The sequence below is a fragment of the Salmo salar genome, chromosome ssa22 (genome assembly GCF_905237065.1).
Source record: "Salmo salar chromosome ssa22, Ssal_v3.1, whole genome shotgun sequence".
Taxonomy (NCBI): domain Eukaryota; kingdom Metazoa; phylum Chordata; class Actinopteri; order Salmoniformes; family Salmonidae; genus Salmo; species Salmo salar.
The window spans coordinates 39,232,520-39,257,359 of NC_059463.1; the positions used below are offsets into that span (position 1 = coordinate 39,232,520).

Below are 24,840 nucleotides of genomic sequence, written 5' to 3' on the forward strand. Positions count from 1 at the left end.
ATGAATGTGTGTGGGTTTTGTGTGGGAGTGTCAATGTAGTGTGTGTGAGGGTGTATATGGTGTGTATATATAGTCAGTGCAGATAGTTAGGGTACCACTATTTAGCAGTCTTATGGCTTGGGGGTCGGAGCTGTCTCGGAGCCAGTTGGTCTGAGAGCTGATGCTCCGGTAATGTTTGCTGGACGGTAGCAGAGTGAACAGTCTATTGCTTGGGTGGCTGAAGTCTTTGGCAATTTTCCGGCCTTCCTCTGATATAGAGGGAGCTCGGCCGCAGTGATGTACTGTACTGTCTGCATCAGCCTCTGTAGCGCTTTGTGGTCAAGGTTGGTGCATTTGCCATACCAAGCGGCCAGTCAAGATGCTGTCGATGGTGCAGCTGTAGAACTTTTTGAGGATCCAAGGGCCTATGCCAAATCTTTTCAGCCTCCTGAGGGGGAAGAGGCGTTGCCATGTCCTCTTTACAACTATGCGCGTATGTGTGGACTATGGTAAGTCCTTAGTGATGTGGACTCCAATGAACTTGAACCTCTCGACCCGCTCCAGAACAGTTTGAATAATGCAACACGGCATGTAGAAATGTTTTAACTGTTCATTACCTCTTGGGCTGCCGAGTGGCACAGCGGTCTAAGGCACTGCATCTTACTGCTAGAGGCGTCACTACAGACCCTGGTTTGATTCCAGGCTGATTCACAACAGGCCGTGATTTCGAGTCCCATTGGGCGGCGCACAATTGGCCCAGTGTTGGCCGGGGTAGGCCGTCATTGTATATAAGAATTTGTTCTTAACTGACTTGCCTAGTTAAATAAAATACAAACATTTATAAATTACATTTCGCAAAACAATGTCCATAGAGGCCAGAACACTTTTACAATGCAAGACAATATCAGTAGCTTCCAGCTTTAATTGTAGACTAACCTTCCTTGTTAGCTTACAGCTGAATTAACTACCCATGAAATCAGCTAAAAGAACCGCAATAACTCAATGCATGCACACACTCCTATTGAATAATATGCATTCACCGGCATTGGGAATAGACCTAGGCTACATCTTGATTTACCCAGTTTATCATTCAAATAAATGATGACCATTGTTATTTTTTAGTTAAATAGGTAAAAGCTAAATAAAATTGATTGTATAATTGATTATTTATTGCATACATGGGTGTCTCAAAAAAATAATAACTCTGTCTGGATCAAGTGCCATTCTGTGACTTTTTTGTTGTGGTATCGTTTTGGTATTGAGTATCGTGATGGTATTGAGTATCGTGATGGTATTGAGTATCGTGATGGTATTGAGTATTGTGATACTAAATCTGATACAAATACCAAAGTAAGAATTATGGTATTGTGGCAACACTACTCTCATCTCCTCTTCTGTGTGCATCTGCATGTGTCTCTTTGCATGTGTATGCATTTTGGTTGACTGTTGACTATGACACTGTCCATAGCAGGGGGGGTCAGTTTTCAGCTGTGTGGTTGTATGTTTATAGTGTACTTGAAGGAGCTTGTGAAAATCTCCTGGATCTGGGGCCTTTTCACAAACCCTAGCCTGGTAGACATGTACAGCCATCTCTCCCTGTCTCTCTCTCTCTCTCTCTCTCCCTCTGTCTCACTCTCTTTCCCCTCATTCATACTGTCCATCTCTTCCACTGTCTTTTGTCCTGTCTACCTCTCTCTCTTTCTCTATTTTTTCTCCCTCTCTCCCACCCTCCCTCTCTCACTCCCGTGACACTGCTTGTTTCCACAGCTCTGTTTTTTTACAGTCACTCGGGTTTGTTTGTCCTCATGCTCATCTCCTCTCCTCCTCAGTTGGCTTTGTTAATAAAAGAAGCCTTGCTGCATCTTTTTTGGAGGGCCCAGCTAGGCTTAGTCCACCTATAACAGTCAGGGGGATCAGGGGCCTAATCTGGCTAATAATATCAGCTGGAGAGATGTTCAAGGGTTATGGATTCATCGAAACATGCACAGAGCACACTCACTTAGCTACCACGCCACGGACAGAGAGGGGAAATGTCAGAGTTGTTCACATACGATGGAGTTTCGTGGCCTGTATTCATAAAGCGTCTCAGCGTAGGAGGAGTGCTGTTCTAGGATCACGACCCCCCTGTCCATATAATCTTTTTCATTATGATCTAAAAGGCATAACTAATCCTAGATCAGCACATCACTCTTCGAATACAGGCCCATATGTTGTGTGACTCAGACAAACTCAGCGGGACTTCAGATGTGAATAGGAGGGTAGGCATCTGCGAAAACACTAGAAATCCAGCATCAGTGTTTAGTGTTTACACCACACACGGACAAAGCCTTTACTTATAATTACATTTCCCAACTTCTGAAAGGGGAATTCTTCAACAAGACAAGATGTAACTAACTTCAAAGCAAACTGCAAAGCCATGTTTTGTCTCTAAAATGTGCAAGTCCTCTTGCTTGCATCATGATGGAAAAAAAAGTTGACAACCGTTAATGCTAATTAAACTGTGTTTGATAATGTATTTAAATGTAGAAAGCCCAGGGAAGGCTGTAGCCAGCAAGCTAGTCCAAGCCCTTTGATCGAACACGGATATCTCCTTGACAAAGCGTGTTTACTGGAGGTTGCAGGGGTTAATTGATGCCTTAATTGTGTATTTATTAAGGATCCCCATTAGTTCCTGCCAAGGCAGCAGCTACTCCTCCTGCGGTCCAGCAACATTAAGGCAGTTATTTACAATTTGAAATATGACATGACATTACATTTCATAATGTACCCAAAACACTTTACCAATACATTTAGTGTGTTCCCTCAGGCCACTACTCCACTATCACATATTTACAATACAACATGCGTACGTGTGTGTCTTATCATGTGTGTCTGTGCCTGTGTGTGTCTCCATACTCCCCACTGTTAAATAAGGTGTATTTTTAACTGTTTTAGAAATCTGATGTGACAAAACTAGAGCCTGTAGGACCTGCCTTGTTTTTAGAAAGGCCAAGCAGCGCTTTATTATGGATAGAGTTCTCCCCATCTTAGCTACTGTTTTATCAGTATGTTTTTAACATGACAGTTTACAATCCAGGGTTACTCCAAGCAGTTTAGTCACCTCAACTTGCTCAATTTCCACATTATTTATGACAATATTTAGTTGAGGTTTAGGGTTTAGTGAATTATTTGTCCTAAATACAATTCTTTCAGTTTTGGAAATATTTTAGGACTAACTTATTCCTTGCCACCCATTCTGAAACTAACTGCAGCTCTTTGTTAAGTGTTGCAGTGATTTCACTCGCTGTAGTAACTGACGTGTATAGTGTTGAGTCATCTGCGTAAATAGACGCACTGGTTTTACTCAAGGCCAGTGGCATGTCGTTAGTAAAGATTGAAAAAAGTAAGGGGCCTAGACTGCTGCCCTGGGAAATTCCTGATTGTAGCTGGATTATGTTGGAGAATTCTGTGTTCTGTAAGACAGTTAACTCTTTATCCACAATATAGCAGGGGCTGTAAAGCCATAACAAGTTTTTCCATCAGCAGACTATGATCAATAATGTCAAAAGCCGAACTGAAGTCCTACATTTCTCAGCCAATCATCAGTAATTTGTGTAAGTGTGGTGCTTGTTGAATGTGAAATCAAATCAAATTGTATTAGTCACATGCGCCGAATTATCACGACTTCTGCCGAAGTCGATGCCTCTCCTTGTTCGGGCGGTGTTCGGCAGTCGACATCGCCGGTCTTCTACCCATCTCCTATCCATTTTTCATTTTCCATTTGTTTTGTCTCGTTTTCCCACACACCAGGTTCTCATTTTCCTCATACATGAAAACAGATAAACAATACCACACAAAGACATGGGGGAAACAGAGGGTTAAATATATTTAACCCTCTGTTTCCCCCATGTCTTTGTGTGGTATTGTTTATCTGTTTTCATGTATGCACACGTTAGGCTGGTTGCGCTGGGTTATGTTCAACCCGTATTTGTATTTCATGTTCGTTTGTGACGTGTGCTTTTGGTTCGCCAAATAGAAGGCTCCGTTTTGCTACCAAATATCTGCTCTCCTGCGCCTGACTTTCTACAGCCCTTCACGCATACCTTGACACGAATACAACAACCTTACAGTGAAATGCTTACTTACGAGCCCCTAACCGACAGTGCATTTAAAAAAAATATGGATAAGATTAAGAGATAAAAGTAACAAGTAATTAAAGAGCAGCAGTAAAAAATAACAATATATACAGGGGGGTGCGGGTACAGAGACAATGTTAGTTGAGTTGAGGCAGTATGTACATGTAGGTAGAGTTAATTAAAGTGACTATGCATAGATGACAACAGAGAGTGGCAGTGGTGGGGGGGGCAATGCGAATAGTCTGGGTAGCCATTTGACCGGATGTTCAGGAGTCTTATGGCTTGGGGGTAGAAGCTGTTTAGAAGCCTCTTGGACCTAGACTTGGCGCTCCGGTACCGCTTGCCATGTGGTAGCAGAGAGAAGAGTCTATGACTAGGGTGGCTGGAGTCTTTGACAATTTTTAGGGCTTTCCTCTGACACCGGCTGGTATAGAGGTCCTGGATGGCAGGAAGCTTGGCCCCAGTGATGTACTGGGCCGTTCGCACTACCCTCTGTAGTGCCTTGCGATCGGAGGCTGAGCAGTGATGCAACCAGTCAGGATGCTCTCGATGGTGCAGCTGTAGAACCTTTTGAGGATCTGAGGACCTATGCCAAATCTTTTTAGTCTCCTGAGGGGGAATAGGTTTTGTCGTGCCCTCTTCACGACTGTCATGGTGTGCTTGGACCATGTTAGTTTGTTGGTGATGTGGACAGCAAGGAACTTGAAGCTCTTAACCTGCTCCACTGCAGCTCTGTCTATGAGAATGGGCCCTGCTTGGTCCTCTTTTTCCTGTAGTTCACAATCATCTCCTTTGTCTTGATCACGTTGAGGGAGAGGTTGTTGCCCTGGCACCACACGGCTAGGTCTCTGACCTCCTCCCTATAGGCTGTCTCGTTGTTGTTGGTGATCAGGCCTACCACTGTTGTCATCTGCAAATTTAATGATGGGGTTGGAGTCGTGCCTGGCCGTGCAGCCATGAGTGAACAGGGAGTACAGGAAGGGGCTGAGCACGCACCCCTGAGGGGCCCCTGTGTTGAGGATCAGCGTGGCGGATATGTTGTTACCTACCCTTACCACCTGGGGGCGGCCAGTCAGGAAGTCCAGGATCCAGTTGCAGAGGGAGGTGTTTAGTCCCAGTGTCCTTAGCTTATTGATGAGCTTTGAGGGCACTATGGTGTTGAACAGTCAATGAATAGCATTCTCACATAGGTGTTCCTTTTGTCCAGGTGGGAAAGGGCAGTGTGGAGTGCAATAGAGACTGCATCATCTGTGGATCTGTTGGGGTGGTATGCAAATTGGAGTGGGTCTAGGGTTTCTGGGATGATGGTGTTGATGTGAGCCATGACCAGCCTTTCAAAGCACTTCATAGCTACAGACGTGAGTGCTACGGGTCGGTAGTCATTTAGGCAGGTTACCTTAGTGTTCTTGGGCACAGGCACTATGGTGGCCTGCTTGAAACATGTTGGTATTACAGACTCAGACAGGGAGAGGTTGAAAATGTCAGTGAAGACATTTGCTAGTTGGTCAGCGCATGCTCGCAGTACACGTCCTGGTAATTCGTCTGGCCCTGCGGCCTTGTGAATGTTTATCTGTCTAAAGGTCTTACTCACATCGGCTGCGGGGAGCGTGATCACACAGTCTTCTGGTACGGTCACTGTGGGGACAATGTCATCGACGCACTTATTGATGAAGCCAATGACAGATGTGGTGTATTCCTCAATGCCCTTGGAGGAATCCCGGAATATATTCCAGTGTGTGCTAACAAAACAGTCCTGTAGCTTAGCATCTGCCTCCTCTGACCACTTTTTTATTGATCTAGTCACTGGTGCTTCCTGCTTTAATTTTAGCTTGTAATGGGGAATCAGGAGTATGGAATTATGATCAGATTTGCCAAATGGAGGGCGAGGAAGAGCTTTGTATGCATCTCTATGTGTGGAGTATAGGTGGTCCAGAGATCTTTTCCCTCCTGATTGCACATTTAACATGCTGATTGAAATTTGGTAAAACTGACTTACTTTTCCCTGCATTAAAGTCACTGGCTACTAGGAGCGTTTTCTTGTTTGCTTATGGCGGAATACAGCTCATTCAATGTTATCTTAGTGCCAGCCTCTGACTGTGGTGGTATGTAAACAGCTACAAGGAATATAGATGAAGACTCTCTCGGTAGGTAATGTGGTCTGCAGCTTATCATGAGAAACTCTACCTCAGGTGAGCAATAGCTCGAGACTTCCTTAGATATCGTGCACCAGCTGTTGTTTATAAAAATACATAGATCGCCGCCCCTTGTCTTACCAGACGCCGCTGTTCTATCCTGCCGGTACATCGTATAACCAGCCAGCTGTATGTTGATATTGTCGTCGTTCAACCACGACTCCGTGAAGCATAAGATGTTACAGTTTTTAATGTCCCGTTGGTAGTTTAATCTTCCTAATAACTCATCCAATTTATTGTCCAAAGATTGCATGTTTGCTAGCAGAATTGAGGGGAGTAGGGGTTTATTCAATCGCCTCTGACTCCTCAGAAGGCAGCCCGCCCTCCGGCCTCTCTTTCTCCGCCTCCTCTTCACACAGATCACTGGTGTTGGGGCCTGTTCCCGAGGGAGCCGTATAGCTTTCGCCTCGGGCTCGTCAGAGTCGTGAAAGAAGAAAAAGGATTCTGCTTGTCCGTGGTGAGTAATCGCAGTCCTGATGTCTAGAAGTTATTTTCGGTCATAAGAGATAGCAGCGGCAACATTATGTACAAAAATAAGTTACGAACAGCGCAGATCAACGAACAAAAAAACACAATCGTTTGGGGGCACGTAAAACGTCTGCCTTCTGCTCCGGCGCCATCCTTCCCTATAATCACGCTGAAAGTCTGTTGTCAATTTGTTTACAGTAAAAAAGAAGAAACTATACTACTACATTGTATCTTTTCAAACACAATTTATTACAAACGTTTACTAAGGGTTTACTAAGGGTTGGTAACAGGCTGATTGGTCAGCTATGTGAATATATGGCAAATAGGAGTGGCAATATCATCCTCTATTATCCTCAGTCATTTTGCAACCGGACCCCTGTGGCTTGTCATTGTTGATAGATACAATCATTTTTTTTACTTCTTCCACACTCACTTATGGAATTCAAAATGACAATGCTTATCTTTCATAATTTGATCAGTTATACTTGGATGTGTAGTGTCAGCGTTTGTTGCTGGCATGTCATGCCTAAGTTTGCTAATCTTGCCAATGAAAATAATCATTAAAGTAATTGGCAATATTAATCGGTTTTGTGATGAATGAGCCATCTGATTCAATGACTGATGGAGCTGAGTTTGCCTTTTTGCCAAATATTTCATTTAAGGTGTTCCAAAGCTTTTTACTATCATTATTTATGTAATTTGTCTTTTTTTCATAGTATAGTTTCTTTTTCTTTTTCAGTTTAGTCACATGATTTCTCAATTTTCAGCATGTTTGCCAATCGGTTGTCCAGCCAGAATAATTAGCCATTCCTTTTGCCTCATCCCTCTGAACCATACAATTATTCAATCCCTCATCAATCCACGGGAATTTAACCGTTTTTACAGCCATTTAACTAGAATAAGCAATTTCAAGTGCAGCATATGGTTGCTCCTCAATACACACCACAGACCAACAAATATTATTTACATCAACAACATAGAAATCACTACAAAAGTGATTGTATTACCTCTTATACACTATATTAGACCCAGCTTTTTGAAATGAGCTTTTCCTAGATATGGCTACACTATTGTGATCACTACATCCAATGGATTTGGATACTGCTTTCAAGCTAATTTCTGCAGCATTAGTAAAGATGTAATTAATACATGTTGATTATTTTATTCCTGTGCTGTTTGTAACTACCCTGGTAGGTTGATTGATAACCTGAAGCAGATTGCATGCACTTGTTTAGTTTGTAGCTTTTTCTTGAGTGGGCAGCTTGATGAAAGTCAGTCAATGAAAGAGGTCAAGGCGTAGGGTAGTTCTGTGTAACTGAGACGAGTGGACTCAATAGGCTGAGTGAATGAGTAGCGGATGTTGTCAACCTTTTTTTAAAGTGGTTGACAAAGTCGTCCGCGGAGGAAGGGGGAGGGGTGGATAATTAAGGAGGGAGGAGAAGGTGGAAAACTGTTTCCTGGGTTAGAGGCACAGCTTGAAATTTAGAGTGGTAGAAAATGGCTTTAGTAGCAGATACAGAGGAAGAGAAAATAGAGAGGAGGGAGTGAAAGGATGATAGGTCCTCAAGAAGTTTTGTTTTCCTTCAGTCAGGTGCCCGCAGCCCTGTTCTGTAAGCTCGCAATGAGTCATTCAGCCATGGAGAAGGAGAGGAGGGCCTAGCCGGCCGGTAGGAAAGGGGACAGTGCAAGTCATAGGATGCGGAAAGGGCAGAGAGTAGGGTCGAAGAGGCAGAATCATGAGACAGGGGGGAGAAGGATTTAGCGGAAGGGAGAGATGATAGGATAGAGAGGACAAAGTAGTGGGAGAGAGAGCGAAGATTGCGATGGCGCATGGCCATCTGGCTAGGAGCTGAGAGCCTGGGGTTGGAGGAAAAGGAGACATAAAAAGAAACAAAGTAGTGGTCAGATACTTGTAGGGTGGTTGCAGGGCGATTAGTAGGCAAGCAGCTTCTAGTAAAGATGAGGTCAAACGTATTGCCTGCCATGTGAGTTGGTGGGGATTGGGAAAGGGTGAGGTCAAAAAAGGCAAGGAGGGGAAAGAGAGTTGGAAAGAAGTGAATCGAAGGCAAACGTCAGGAGATTGAAGTCGCCAAGTACGAAGGGCAGTGAGCCATTGTCAGGAAATGAACTCATCAAGGTGTCAAGTTCATTGAGGAACTCTCCAAGAACACTTGGTAGGTGATAGATGACAGTAATGTTAACCTTGGGTGGACAAGTGACAGTGACAGCATGGAATTCAAATGAGGAGATGGACATTTGGGAGAAAAGACAAAATCTCCACTTAGGAGAAATTAGTAGACCTGTGCCACTACTGCGACAAACAGATGCTCTCGGACTATGAGAGACAACATAGTCAGATGAAGAAAGAGCAACGGGAGTAGCAGTGTTCTCTGGGGGGTGATCCATGTCTCCATCTTGGGCAAAAAGTCAAGGGACTGATGGTTAGCTTAGGCTGGGATGAACTCAGCTTTCTTGACCGCAAACGCTGCCAGAGACCCAGAATTCCACATGAGTTGTGCGTGCAGGGTACACTAAATTAGAAGGGTTGCAGCCAAGGGGTCGGGAGCGTCTGTAAAGCCTATAGGGAGAGGTGCGAAAGGGTATAGAAAACACACACATAGTTGACAAAGCTACAAAAGAGCAAAGTAACTAGGTAAGATACTCAAGTGAGAGACTGGTGTGAGCCTTCCTCTCTTTCCTTCCTCGAACAACTCGGCAGAACAACTCCGCAGAACGGTCTTTGTTTTGGCTACGGTCTTTGTTTTGCGACAAAACTGCCACCGACACGACCGCCACTTACAGCTGCCACTGAGAAACCAGGGGAGACTGAAGAACTAACAATCATTGATAATTTCCCAGCAGAGGTGGAGAGCACACATCCCTGTACTAATTGCTGATTGCCTAGGAGAGGTGAAACCACTCCCCCCCAAATACAGCATCTGATTACCAAAAACAAGTCACAAATTGCCCTTCCCCTTGATCGTGATTGATGTGTCAATAACTATCTGCAAATTATGAGCAGTCAGCAGTTCACACACCAAGTAGGCTACTGGGAAAACAGGCAGCACTTAGCTAGCACTCCTGGAGATAAACAGGCAGCACTTAGCTAGCACTCCTGGAGATATCAGGAGTCCTCTAGCTATAGAATGAATCACTTCCCACAACAATTTCCTTGCAGCTGAAACTGGTGTCATGGGTTCTGTTCTGAGGGCAGTTTCTCCTCCCCAGGGGCTGTGCACAATTTAGCTCGCGCAACGGCTCACGTTGAATCTTTGCTGCTGCCTTGGCCCTCATATACAGTGCATTCGGAAAATATTCAGACCCCTTGACTTTTTCTACATTTTGTTACATTACAGACAGATTCTAAAATGGATTCAGTGGACTGATAAAGGGTACACTGTTTTGAGATTATAATTACAATAGATGAATGCAATAGAATAGCCCGCCCTGCTCTTCATTCACAATTGGTGGTTACGTAATTATGCATTGTTCGCTTCCTCTTGCTCAACTCACCCATTCTCCCCCATCATACTATATTTAATTTATTTAATACGTTCTCATATGTGGGAAATTAGTTTCGGTATAGTCTAGGTTCAGTTTCGAGGTGATTATCAACTGGGCACGACACCTTCAACTATTGAGAGAAGGAACGGAGTAGGCCAATCTGTTGGGAAAAGGGGCAGCAGGGAAAAACATTCATAAAATGACATGCCATCCTAAAACTGGTTATAACTCCAGTTCTGTTTGTGATATTAAGATTCTAACAACAGCAGTGTGTTATAGACTTATTTAGGAAAAGTCAAGGATGAGGGGGATATGACATTATAAATGTAGAGTAATTAAACATTGAAATGTGTTGTTAGTCATTATGATGCTGTCTGTCTTTCTGGTGTTCATATACAGAATCACTAAGAAATACATTCATATTTTGTTTAGGAAGGCCATAAAAAAACATGATTCAAGACAATGTATTTCAAAAGAACAGAATAGCATGTTTTGAGTTATATTTATCTGTGCTTAGTAGCCAAGGCTATGGCTGTGTCATGCCAATGAAATGAAGGTGTTAATTTAGCAGATATAACATGCTGATTGTTACCAGTAACCTACTCACATGAGGAACGTGCAGGGAGCCACAGTTATTCTAGGAAAAAGTTATATTTTGAAACAGAGACCATCCCCGCAATTGGTGGAGTTGTCATTAGAAACCTTCGAATCTGCTCTTTCTGATAGGGTATAGCAATCAAATGTCTGGCCTGCATGGACCTCTGTAGGATGATATGGAAGAAGTACTATTTCATCTCCTTTCCCTTCTTTGTCAATGCACACTGCGCTGGTCATCTGTCACTATTTGACAATTGATAATATTTTCACCCATCAGACTACTTTAGTCCACGTCTATTATTATTATTATTATTATTATTATTATTTTATGTGTGAAAATAGTTCCAATGTAGTTTAGGTGTCTTTTGGATGGGCCAGCTGGGCAGGCAACTATTGTCTTGCAGTCAGAAAATACACTATTTCCTTATTTTAGTAGTTCAAGTTCAAGTTTTATTAGTTGTTCTGTATATACGGGATAAACATTGTATACATCGTCTAACAAAATGCTTATTTGCAGATTCCATCTCGACAATGCAACAATAATAAAAGATAAGAATAGGAACATAAAGTAAATGGCTCAGTAGAATATAATATTTTTTATAATACAGAAAGGCTGTGAGTAGCCTGCAAGTATAATTCAGAAAGGCACAATTTATTGTACAATATTTACATGTGTTTTGGGGATGGGGGGGAAGTGTGTAAACTGATCAGTATAATAAGGGTTTTGTAGCAGCAGTTGTGAGGTGTGTGCGTGTGTGGGTGTGTGCATGAGTGTCTGTGTGCATAAGTGAGTACACGTGTGCTAAGGTGCAGAGAATCAGAGCAGGTGGACAGTGCAGTTCAAGCGTTCAGCAGTCTGATAGCTTGTAAATAGAAAGTGTCTCTGAGCCTGTTGGTATCAGACCTCATGCCTCGATACCGTCTGCCCGACGGTAAGGGAGAGAACAGCTCGTGGCTGTAGTGTGTGTGGTCCTTGATTATGCTGCGTGCCTTCCTCAGGTACTGTTTCGAGTAGATCTCCTGGATGGGTGGGAACACGATCCTAGTGATGTACTGGGCTGTCTTCAACACCCTCTGAAGGGCCTTGAAGTCGTGAACGAAGTTACTTCATACCAGGCCATGATGCAACCAGTCAGGATGCGCTCGATGGTGCAGTGGTAGTATTTGGAGAGGACTCTGGGAGGCATGCCGAAATCCCTCAGCCACCTTAGTATTTGCAGTCTATGCGCTTTTGGATCAATCAATACATTTTCTGACTGATTACAATTTACATTTGGTGTCCTGGGGTTTCTTATGACCTATTTTAACATAATAAAGGCATTCATTTAGCAATTTATTGTTTATTATGGAATATTTACACAATTGAAATATCAACAGCATGACCGTCATGGCCATTCTAGTAGTTATGGAATTTCAGCGCTCCAAGTATTAACTGAGAGATCTGTGAATTAGCATGTCATCAGGGACTTTTTAGGCCAATGATGATAGCAAAGAAGAAGGCTGTTATGTGTCCCACTCCTGGAGTCCCCTAGCTTCCAAAAGGCATCAGTAGAAAAATACTTTCATTTAGGAGTAAATTAAACAGGATGTTCTGGTCTGCACACAAGTCAAGTCGAATATATATCAAGTGCATTTTACATTGGTCTCAGTCATAACGGTTCTCAACAAAACCAGAATGGACAGAGGCACATTCTCAGAGAAAAGGTAAGTCACAGATTGACGTAAGACACTTTCCAGATAACTAATGAAGTTATCCCTCCCCTTACTGACTATCTCTTATCTGCTTTCCCTCTCCTCTTATCTTCTACCCATATCTTCATTTTATCCTCTTCCTCTCCTCCCCACACATCTATCTATCTATCTATCTATCTATCTATCTATCTATCTATCTATCTATCTATCTATCTATCTATCTATCTATCTATCTATCTATCTATCTATCTATCTATCTATCTATCTATCTATCTATCTATCTATCTATCTATCTATCTATCTATCTATCTATCTATCTATCTATCTATCTATCTATCTATCTGATGAAAGCTATTGATGGCCGAATTGTTATGCTTTTGATTGACGAAAAATAAATCATCAGCTTTTAATTGTGAGTGAGAGTCGCGCCTGTTTCTCAACTAATATTCCCTATGCTCATTTGTATTCACTTTTCCATCTCTCCCCAGTGGCTGTGCTGCTGAAGGATGACTACTTTGTACGGGGGGCAGGACTGCCTGGACGCTTCAAGGCGGAGAAGATTGAGTTCCATTGGGGTCAGAGTAACGGATCAGCAGGGTCAGAACACAGCATCAACAACAGGAAGTTCCCTGTGGAGGTAAGATTAGTTGGCCACAGAGGACAGGGAGTGTAGGGGTTAGATCATATGGACACAGAGGATAGGGGGCTGTAGGGGTTAGATCATATGGACACAGAGGACGTGGGTGTAGGGGTTAGATCATATGAACACAGAGGATAGGGGGCTGTAAAGGTTAGATCATATGAACACAGAGGAGAGGGGGCTGTAAAGGTTAGATCATATGAACACAGAGCAGAGGGGGCTGTAAGGGTTAGATCCTATGAACACAGAGGATAGGGGGCTGTAAGGGTTAGATCATATGAACACAGAGGATAGGGGGCTGTAAGGGTTAGATAATATGAACACAGAGGATGGGGGCTGTAGGAGTTAGATCATATGAACACAGAGGATAGGGGGCTGTAAGGGTTAGATCATATGGACACAGAGGATAGAGGGCTGTAGGGGTTAGATCATATGGACACAAAGGATAGAGGGCTGTAGGGGTTAGATCATATGAACACAGAGGATAGGGGGCTGTAAGGGTTAGATCATATGAACACAGAGGATAGGGGGCTGTAAGGGTTAGATCATATGAACACAGAGGACGTGGCTGTAGGGGTTAGATCATATGGACACAGAGGATAGGGGGCTGTAGGGGTTAGATCATATGAACACAGATAGCGGGCTGTAAGGGTTAGATCATATGAACACAGAGGATAGGGGGCTGTAAGGGTTAGATCATATGGACACAGAGGATAGAGGGCTGTAGGGGTTAGATCATATGGACACAAAGGATAGGGGACGAGACTGAGGGTGTTTATGGTTGAGAATGATACACTGATCCCAAAAGAGAAGGATGTGTCAGTGCAGGCTGTGAACCAAGAATACAGGAGGTTACTGCAACTCAACGGGGTGAGTATAACCATGTAAGCCTCATGCTGAGTGGATGAACGTAAGGGTCATATTTGAGAGATGTGCAAAAAGAGAGTGACAGAAAGACTGTGGCCGATACGGAGAAAGCGAGAGAGAGACACACATTGATAGCCTATTGTGGCTGTCCTTTGCGATGCAGATAAATTCTCACCCTGATGGCAGATTAATCATTCAGACTGAGTAGGGAGTCAGAAGTGGAGAGACACTTTCAGCATGTCAACACAGTGAACTTTCCAGCACCTAAAGCACTTAGCTTTGCGCTACCATTATGTCTACAAGCTACCTGTTTTTGAATCCTTTGCATACTAGTGAAATAGAAGGGAGAGCTCTCTGTGTGCTGCTTTTCTCTCCATATCTCATAGACCTGGGAATTCTTTCCAGCTAGGTTTCTTTCTAGCCTAGCACTGTTCTTATAAAGCCTTCCGTCTGGCAGTCAGGGCCTGTATTCATTAAGCTTCTCACATAAAACCTTCCTTCCTTGTCTGTCTTTGTAGCGCTAGCTCTTTTCTTATAGAGCTTTTCTTCCCTTCAGGTTTCTGATTCTGAATGCTTGTGTAATTACCATCACCATTTTGTCTCCTCATATCTTTCTGTGACCAATGACCCGTTAAAGGGCACTGGATGGATGATATACAGCCATTTTAATTGAAAGCAGTGCTCAGTATGGCTCAGTTGATAGAGCATGGCACTTGTAATACCAGGGTTGTGGGTTTGATTCCCACAAGGGGCCAGTATGAAAAAAGTATGAAAATGTAAATGTAAGTCGCTCTGGATAAGAGTGTGTGCTAAATGACTAAACTCTAAATGTATTAGCTGTTGTACATATGGCTGCATTTGATAGTGCTGCCGTTACCTGTCGTGGTGGTAATTACGGATGTGTAATTAACTTTGATGAAAGGTTTGTGTGGTTAGTGGGTAGTTAAGGGGGAGGAAGGAAAGGCAGCAGGAGAAGAGAAGGTAAAGGGATTTATGCTATTCATTTCTGTTCAAATATTTGACTGGTTACAGGATCCTAGGAGTTTGACGCTAGTTCCTATTTCACAGTAAGGCTGTTTTTAAGCCAGGGGGAAGGCCGATGACATCACGACTTCCCATCAAACCCTACTCCTTGCAGTTTGCAGTTGTGTCACAAAACACTTTTTTGCGCAGTGGTGTCTAAAAACACTCTTTTGCTGAAAATATATTTTTGTAACCCTTTAGTGTGTGTACTTTACTGTATTTATACTGGGTGAGGCTAAGGCTTAAGAGGATGTGAATGATGCTGAATGGGCGTAAACAAAGAATAAAAAGGCAATTTTCTTCTACTTGTCTCCTAAGTGGGATAACACGTTTATCAACTGCAGCATAACTTTCCCATGTTTCCTCCAACTACAGTGATATACAAATTTGAAGCGCTGAGGCTGTACTTTTATAAAAAGTTTAAAAAAAGAAATAAATCTGGTCACATACAGTGCCATCTAAAAGTATTTACACTCCTTGACTTTTCCCACATTTTGATGTTACATCCTGCATTTAAAATTGATTAAATTTAGATTTTTTGGTCACTGGCCTACACAAAATACCCCATAATTTCAAAGTGGAATTATGTTTTTTGAAATGTTTACAAATTAATAAAAATGAAAAGCTTAAATGTCTTGAGTCAATAAGTATTAGACCCCTTTGTTATGGCAAGCCTAAATGCATTCAGGAGTAAACATTTGCTTAATAAGTCACATAATAAGTTGCAAGGACACACTCTGTGTAATACTAGTGTTTTACATGATTTTTGAATGATTACTTCAAATCTGTGCCCCACACATACATTTATCTGTAAGGTCCCTCAGTCAAGCAGTGAATTTCAAACACAGATTCAATCACAAAGAACAGGGAGGTTTTCCAATGCCTCGCAAAGAACGGCGCCTATTAGTAGATGGATAAAAATAGAAAAACAGACATTGAATATCCCTTTGAGCATGGTGAAGTTATTAATTACACTTTGGATGGTGTATCAATACACCCAGTCACTACAGAGATACAGGTGTCCTTCCTAACTCAGTTGCCGGAGAGTAAGGAAACCACTGAGGGATTTCACCATGAGGCTAATGGTGACTTTAAAACAGTTACAGAGTTTAATGGCTGTGATATGAGAAAACTGACGATGGATCAACAACATTGTAGATACTCCACAATACTAAACTAATTGACAGAGTGAAAAGGAAGGAAGCCTGAATACAAAGTGTTATGTTTGGGGCAAATCCAACTCAACACATTACTGAGTACCACTCTCCATATTTTCAAGCATAGCGGTGGCTGCATCATGTTATGGGTATGCTTTTCATCGTTAAGGACTGGGGAGTTTTTCAGGATAAAAAGAAACAGATTGGAGCTAAGCACAGGCAAAATCCTAGATGAAAACCTAGTTTAGTCTGCTATCCATCAGACTTTGGGAGAAGAATTCACCTTTCAACAGAATAATAACCTAAAACACAAGGCCAAATCTACACTGGAGTTGTTTACCAAGAAAACAGTGAATGTTCCTGAGTGGCCGAGTTACAGTTTTGACTTAAATCTACTTGAAAATATATGGCAAGACCTGAAAAAAGTTATCTAGCAATGATCAACAACCAATTTGACAGAGCTTGAAGAATTTCAAAAATAATAATGGGAAAATGTTGAGCCAACTCCCCGTGCTTACAGTGGGGAGCGAGTGACCAAGCAAGCACTGTGTTATGCGGTGATGCGCACTGTGTCACCAGTGCGCAATCACAGCCCAGTGCACTCGGTGCAAGCTCCTCACTGTTGCCGTGCTAGAGTTGGCCGGCTGCCAGGAAGAAGTGTGCCAGCTCAGCGTATCTGGTCTCCAGTGCGTCTCTACAGCCCAGGTACCTGCTCTACGCACGGTACCCCCCGTTCACCAGCGCAGCACAGTCCATCCTGTACCAGCGCCCCGCCCTTGCTGGGCTCCGGGGCGCCTCTACGGCCCAGTGTGCCCTGTGCCTGCTCTGCGCACCCAGTCTCCTATGCGTCTCCCCAGTCCGGTGAGACCGGTTCCAGCTCCACGTAGGAGGCCTCCTGCAACGCTCCCCAGTCCGGCGCTTCCAGCGACGCTCACCAGTCCGGAGCCTCCAGTGACGCTGGCTCCGGACTGGGGAGCGTCGCTGGAGGCTCCGGACTGGGGAGCGTCGCTGGAGGCTCCGGACTGGGGAGCGTCGCTGGAGGCTCCGGACTGGAGGGCGTCGCTGGAGGCTCCGGCCCGGAGTCTTCAGCGACAGTCCGGAGTCTCCAGCGACGGTCCGCAGCCCGGAGTCTCCAGCGACGGCCCGCAGCCCAGAGTCTTCAGCAGCGGTCGGCAGTTCAGAGCCTCCGGCGCTGATCCACAGTCTGGATCCTCCGGCGACACAGAAGCGTGGGGATCAGCGGGCGGTGTAGGGGCTACGCCCCGAACCAGAGCCGCCTCCAAGTATAGATGCCCACCCGGACCCTCCCCTATAGGTTCAGGTTTGTGACCGGGAGTCCGCACCTTTGGGGGGGGGAGAAAATCCTGTCTTTTTTTTCCTATGCATTCTATGTTTTGTATTTCTTTGTGTTGGGCTGAGTATGGTTCCTAACCAGAGGCAGCTGTCTATCGTTGCCTCTGATTAGGAACCATACTTGTTTTTCTATTGCTGTGAGTAGCCTGCAAAACTTTTCGTTTGTTGTATTGTTTTGGTTTTTGCTGGTTCACCGTTAAATAAAATATGATGAACCCAACACACGCTGCGCCTTGGTCTACCTTGAACGACGGACGTTACACATTATGGGGTGCTGTGGGTAGATGGGTGAGATAAAAAATATATATTTAGTCAATTTTTCATTCAGGCTGTAACACAACAAAACTTGGAATAAGTCAAGGGGTATGAATACTTTCTGAAGGCACTTTATATAGCCATTTAGTTTATGGCTCACATGTGACAAGAAAAAAATTACTTGAACTCAGAGGACAGTCGATATGTTTCTATTAACTTGTCAAGTGAATTTTTTTTTTGTAGACATTTTTAAAGTTGCATAGAAAATAGATGCAACAATTGCCTACTACGGTGTGTTTCCATTTAACAATCTTGTGTCGATAAAAACAGCTGGACATATTGATGTAACACCTAAAAATATAAAAAATGACACCTACAGTGTTGAATAAAAATGAGGTGGTTGAAGTGTTTCCATTAACCATTTGTGACCGACCGCCTTGATTCAGTCTTATGTAGCAACATTTGAAAGTGTGTTTTTTTTTACATTGGATAAAAGCAGAGACACAGAGCTACAAAATGGTATATCATACACTGTATTTGAAGAACAATGGGACAGTAATTCTGCTTTGAAAGTTGATAAACTTGTAACCTCACTTTTTGAGAAAATTGCCTTTGAACGTTTTGGTACCAACTGGGTAGCTCTTCTTTGTCTACACCTATTCAGCATCGTTCACACCCTCTTAAGCTTTCGCCCGACCCATCTCTTTAAGGGTCGCTAGTTAACAGTACACTTTAACTTTAAATGAAAGCGACTTTCTGTCAAAATTTAAAACCTTTAATATCTGAAAATGTAGCTAGCTAGACTATCTTACCCTTGCTCTGAAATCGGAGTAGATAGCTAGAGCAAATTTACCAGCTACGTCTATCAACAGTTGTCGCATTGACATTCTATTGAAATGGATACTTGCATAGTGGAGTCTTTTGTTATGATATGTAGCTAGCTAGCTACAATGAAATGAAAACAAATGTAGCTAGCTACATTATCTTACGCGTATACATCATGGTTTGACGCTTCTCCCTGTCACGGATGCCATGGTTTCCCTTAGTTTGAAGAAGTAATCCTTAGACAGGTTTTTTTCTCCATCTCCTTAGCTATCATACTCTAATTCCACTGATTTCAAAACTCGGTCGTCCAGAAAGTAGAGAGCAACACTTATGCAGTTCTACTAAGCAATATATTTTAAAAAAGCAGCGTTAGAAAGGATTACCTACACATACTAACCAGCTCAAATAGTCAGAAGTGTGCTATATGGCAGACCAATCCGAACTCATCTCTCTCATTATCTCAGCCAATCATGGCTAGCGAGAAGGTTGCTCACTTTTTCTGTGGCTAAACCAACTAGGCTCGTAATTTAACAATTTTATTCATATTTACAGATGGCATACAAGTTTGTTATTAAGGCACATGAAAGTTCACTTGTTCCAGAAGGCGTTTCTGTCAAAAAATCATATTTTGATCTAAAAAAAGATTACATTCAAATGGCTCTCATGTGAAGTAATGACCGCGACATACGCCTAGTTTCCTGAAACGGGTCACATTTAGGTAAATTACGCATTAATAAATTGGCGACAGGCTGTATGTCCTCCCACATAGCTGTTTAATTTCTCTGGTAGCGCAATGAAAGCCACCATGGATAGAAATGCAGGAATTTACTCATATTTGCCATATTCTAATAATTATCATCTGCCAACGTATCACCACGGTCCGTGCCATGGTGAAATTTGCTCTTCTGTAGATCTGAAATAATAACATCCAGCCAACCAGAAAACAAGGCAAAGCAATTTAGGAATTCTAGACAGTCAAGAAAATCATTTTCCTGCAAATAGACATAATTTCTATATAAAAAAGTGTTTTTTTCAAGCAGAAGGCATTTAGAATAAAATGGCAACATCCCGCCCTATAGGCGGTAAATCGTTAGATTTGATTCAATTCCATCTTTGAGGACTGCAACCATAGAAATTCAATGTATTTATACCTATTAAGCCATTGTCAACTTCCAGTCTGCTTAATTTGCTCACAGCTCACTGTCAATTGCCCACTATCACCCTATGTTTACATATTAGGCTATGGATTTCATGAAGCAAAATTATTTGTTTAAAAATGCAACTGGGGCCATCACATCATGTGCCCCGCATACCTTCAAAATTATTCGGCAATCATCATTTATTTGAAAAACACAATTTCCTTCATCATGTGTTCTAATAAGGAAAGTTAGACATAGAAAAATCCAGTCCTGTCGAACGGATTAAAATATTGTCCATCTTTAGAACATTTATCCGATATCTGCCGTTTCCATTACACGTCCCAATGACGGGGTCAATGGAAACCTGCCCATAGTGTGAAGTATTTTTCATTTGAAATAGACATGGTGTGTGCGTGCGTTTTTGTGTCCATGTGTAAACATTTTGAGGAATAAGAGTTAAAAAGTAAAGAAACCTTCATAAAACCTGACATCCTTTAGGATTGTTACCACTCACTCTTCTCTATGGCCGTGTCCCAATATTTGTATATAGTTTGGCTTACCCCTAACAAACTTTGATTTTCCATTCACAAGTCCACTATATGATTTGCTAAACATCACTAGCCTTCTATTTTCATATCACAGCACTCAATGGATATCAGCCATAGATATAGCCTAGTAGTCTTTCTTAGATTCACTTGAGAACAGAACTTCAGATAGTTATCTTCAATGTATGATTATTGTTTCCTTTCTCAGAAAAGGGGGGCTGCAATTTTTCCTGTGTACTTCTTGCTGCTCTGAGCTATAGACTGATGGAGCCTCCCCAACACAATGTCACTAATAAAAATAATGGCTTAGGGAGGGAATGGGTGGGCAATTCATTCCACCGTTGTCCCCATTGGACACGGAACAAAGAAACAAAGAACCCAGATAAAATAAAGCCTAAACAAACCATATGTTTGAATGTACAAGCTCTGAAGGGCCCTCGTGTGTGGGTGTGGGTGTGTGTGTGTGTGTCGGTGGGTGGGGATGAGTGCGTATGTGCTACATAGCTTCTGGCTTTGTATCTTGTAGCTTCACAATGCAAACACCTAGGGGACATAGTTGTGTATGAGGATTTAACTTCAAACTCACTCACCTCAAAGTCTTGACTTTATGCTGTAGCAGATCAGAGGAATAACTTTGTGAAGTGAGAGTATTTACAGACTGAGCTCATTCAGTGTCTCATTGCAATGATAAACGGATTGGAAGTGTGTGTGTGTGTGTGTGTGTGTGTGTGTGTGTGTGTGTGTGTGTGTGTGTGTGTGTGTGTGTGTGTGTGTGTGTGTGTGTGTGTGTGTGTGTGTGTGTGTGTGTGTGTGTGTGTGTGTGTGTGTGTGTGTGTGTGTGTGTGTGTGTGTGTGTGTGTGACCGGTCTTCCTTCAGAAGTTGTCCTGTTTAGCATGGAACACTCAGCCCAGATAGGGCTGGCTGGGGTTCGGGCAGCTAAATCTAACCCTAAACCAGGACTGGCTGTATGGGGTTCTGGCAGCAGAGATTGAGGTCCTGTTTAGCATGGAACACTCGGCCCAGATAGGGCTGGCTGGGGTTCTGGCAGCATGGATTGAGATGCAGTAAGTGACACCATGGGGAAATTACCCCTGACCTCTGGCACACAGAAAGGAAGAGAGGAAGTGCAATATCAGTGGAATAAAGAGGAGAAAACTGCCTGCGGAAGCCTCACACTCTGGATAAAGCACACACACACACATACAATTCACTGAAGTGAATTAGGTAGGAAAGCATTACTTTTTCAAAGGACTGTTACAAAATCCCAAGACTCCTTATACTCTCTATCAAGCACTCAAGATTGTCATCTGATGAATGTTCAGTCTTTCCCCCCAGTAAACTGTATCTAAAAGCTTTGAGCCATTTACTGTTTGACAGTCAGTCAAATGGCATATTTGTCATTCAGTGGAAAATGGTCATTTTCATCATACATTTTTCATGTTTGAGAATTGATAGATTGAATTGAGTCTGTAATACGCAGTAAGTATTTAAGTCATACAAGCGTGTTAACCCTCGCAAGGCTGCCGGCTCAGACGGTATCTCTAGCCACGCCTTCAGAGCCCACATGTGCAGACCAGCTAGCTGTTGTGTTTTTTGACATTTTCTCTCTCTAGCTCCGGCTGTTATCCCCACCATCATCCTATGCCCAAGAAAGGGAAATTATCTGAACTGAAGGACTACCGACCCGTAGCATTCACTTCCATCATCATGAAGTGCTTCAAGAGGCTATTCAAATCCCACATCACCATCCCCGACACACTCAACCCTCTCCAATTCGCCTACCGCCCTGACAGATCCTCGGATGATGCAATTGCCATTGCACTTCAGAGCCTGAACACTGCCCTCACCCACCTGGCCTACAGGAATGCATACAGTATGTGAGGATGCTGTTCGACTACAACTCGGCCTTCAATACTATAGTGTCCTCTAAGATCTTCACAAAGCTCAGCAAACCTGGAACTGAACTCCTCCCTCTGCAACTGGGTCCTGGACTTCCTGACGGGCCGCCCCCAGGTGGTGAAGGTAGGTAACACTGGGGTGAAGAAGGCACGGCAGCGACTCTTCAACCTCAGGAGGCTGAAGAAACTCGGCCTGTCCCTGAGGGCCCTTACAGTGTTCTACAGGAGCACCATCGATACCATACTGTCGGGCTGCATCACGGCCTGGTATGGGAACTCCACCACCGCTGACCGCAAGGCTCTACAGAGTTTGGTATGCTCAGCCGAATGCATCATTGGGTGCTCACTGCCTGCCCTCCAGCACACCTAAAACACCAGGTGTCGCAGGAAGGCCAAGAAGATCATCAAGGACCTCAGGCACCTGAGCCACGGCCTGTTCTCCCCACTTCCATCACTTAGACACGGGCAGTATAAGAGTATCATGGCAAAAACTATCAGACTGGCCGATAGCTTCTTAGCCTATTCTATTATTTTACCAGCTAGAAAAAAATTGACAGAAATTACTTCAGAAATGCAGGAAGAAGATAGATAGCTATAGCAAGGTAAACTTAGCAGCTGATTCTTCAACAAGAAACAACTGCGACAACAATGGTCCTAAGATCACAAAATAAACTTTTCCATTGAGCCAAATCCACAATTCACCCCTCCAAAGAAAGCATGGCTCTGGGGCTTCTCCGAAATGCCACCAGATCCACGATCAAATCCATAATCGAAGCGTCACATTTCAGTTTAGCCCGCACTCGGCAGACTCTATATAAAACTCTCCCAGAGGCTCAGAATGGACGATTTACCCCAACGTGCAGCCAAACAAACACCTTTAAAACTTGCTCTATACAGTAACAGTGACCTCCATCGTGGCCAAAACTACTCTTCCCATAGGCTTGTACTATCTACAGTATGACAGCATCAGCAGTTAGCTGCCATAAGGTCTCATGTGGCTCAGCTGTTAATAAAACATGGTACTTGCAATGCCAGGGTTGTGGGTTCGATTCCCACAGGGGACCAGTATGTAGAATGTACATTCACTACTGTAAATCGCTCTGGATGAAGAGCATCTGCTAAATGACTAAACTGTAACAGCTGGCAGACATGTTTACATTTGGTTAGTTGTATCAGTGTTATTTAGATGGAAGACGTGAGCTAAATGCGCTATAGCTAGCAAAGGTTAGCATGGAGGTAGCAAGCTAGCTCTTTCACTTACCTGATTCACTTCCATTCTCACGATCTCTGCTGGTACTGCTGGCTGTTTGAGATGCTTTAGAAGCCTTATTGATGGTAGAGAGGGCATCCACTTTGAGAAGCAAATTCTCACTGAAGCCCTCCTTCCATTGTTGATAGCTGTGGAAGTTCTCAGGGATAAAATCTGCCCCGTAGATTGACGAGTGAACGCCCAATGTGCCCGCCTGATTCTCATTCTCAAGTTTTTCATTCATCGTGTGACGCTGACTGTGGGGCGTTGTGGGATTTTTTCCAAAGTTAGAGCTTATTTGGAGATCCTCAAACCCAACTTTTAGAACAACTTTATAACAATTGATTTAAGAGTTTGTATAGTAGCTGCAAACATGTCATCCGATTTAGTTAGTCATTTGATATTGCCTGGCAGACAAGACAAGCAGCACAGTAATCCTCTAAGACCTTCAGATCACTCCTGTCTTGTTTACATATCCTGACAAACATGAACATGGTCCGCCCCTATGGTGATCACTGAGCTGCACTGAGCTGCACTGAAACACACTGCCAAGTCGTGAGCCTGGCACTGGTGATCACTGAACCACATTGCCATATTGTGAGCATGGCCGTTACATAAAGACCAGTGGGCTGCACTGCCTGTGGCCCCTGGCTGATGTTGTCATGCTCTTTTTCAAAGCAGTGAAGTGGTGGGATCGATAAATGGACCACCTGTTAGATCCCAGTCAGTACAGTGATTGATGAAGGAGCTACTTCCCCCACAGGAGGCCACGGGGATATCTGTTATAATAATGTATTAATGTGTCACCTCCTGTTACATTCATTATACGAATTCGATATGAAATATGATATGAAATGTGATATGCAAGGCACAGCAGAAGGGTGGATGTGTGCGTGCATGCTTTCATATGCTCGCAGCTACTATAATTGTTCTTGCGATGTGATTTTTGTCTGTGTGTTGGTCTTGGTGTGAGCCTGTGCTTTACTTTGTGCTCAAAGTGAACAACAAGGTCTCATTAACATTGCATATATTTCTGCCTCACAACCAACTTGATTTACAACCAAAGTGTCTTATACTTATAAATGATAGTTGCAGGATGTTTTTTATGGCTGTTGGTTCTCTCCTTGGCCCCACAGACAGTTATAATACATGGGTAGTGTCGTGTCTGGACTATCATTAAATGTGAAGACTGTCATATTATCAAATCAATTCTCTATGTGTAATTATTATAACGTGATTAAACTAATCATGTAAACTTTAATTAACTAGGAAGTTGGGGCACCACGGGAAAATGTTTAGAGTCTCTATTTCCCAAATCGGCAATTCAGATATTTTCATATC

The 24,840-nt window shown here is 43.1% G+C and overlaps 1 protein-coding gene across 2 annotated transcripts in view; it reads left to right on the plus strand.

Moving 5' to 3' along the window:
- LOC106583528 (receptor-type tyrosine-protein phosphatase gamma) overlaps positions 1 to 24,840 on the plus strand; it is a 255,055-nt gene that overhangs the window by 138,096 nt on the left and 92,119 nt on the right. For both annotated transcript variants that reach the window (XM_045705290.1, XM_045705291.1), the window contains exon 4: positions 13,036 to 13,184. In XM_045705290.1, coding sequence (XP_045561246.1) covers positions 13,036 to 13,184 — 149 coding nt within the window. The remainder of the gene's footprint in view (positions 1 to 13,035; positions 13,185 to 24,840) is intronic.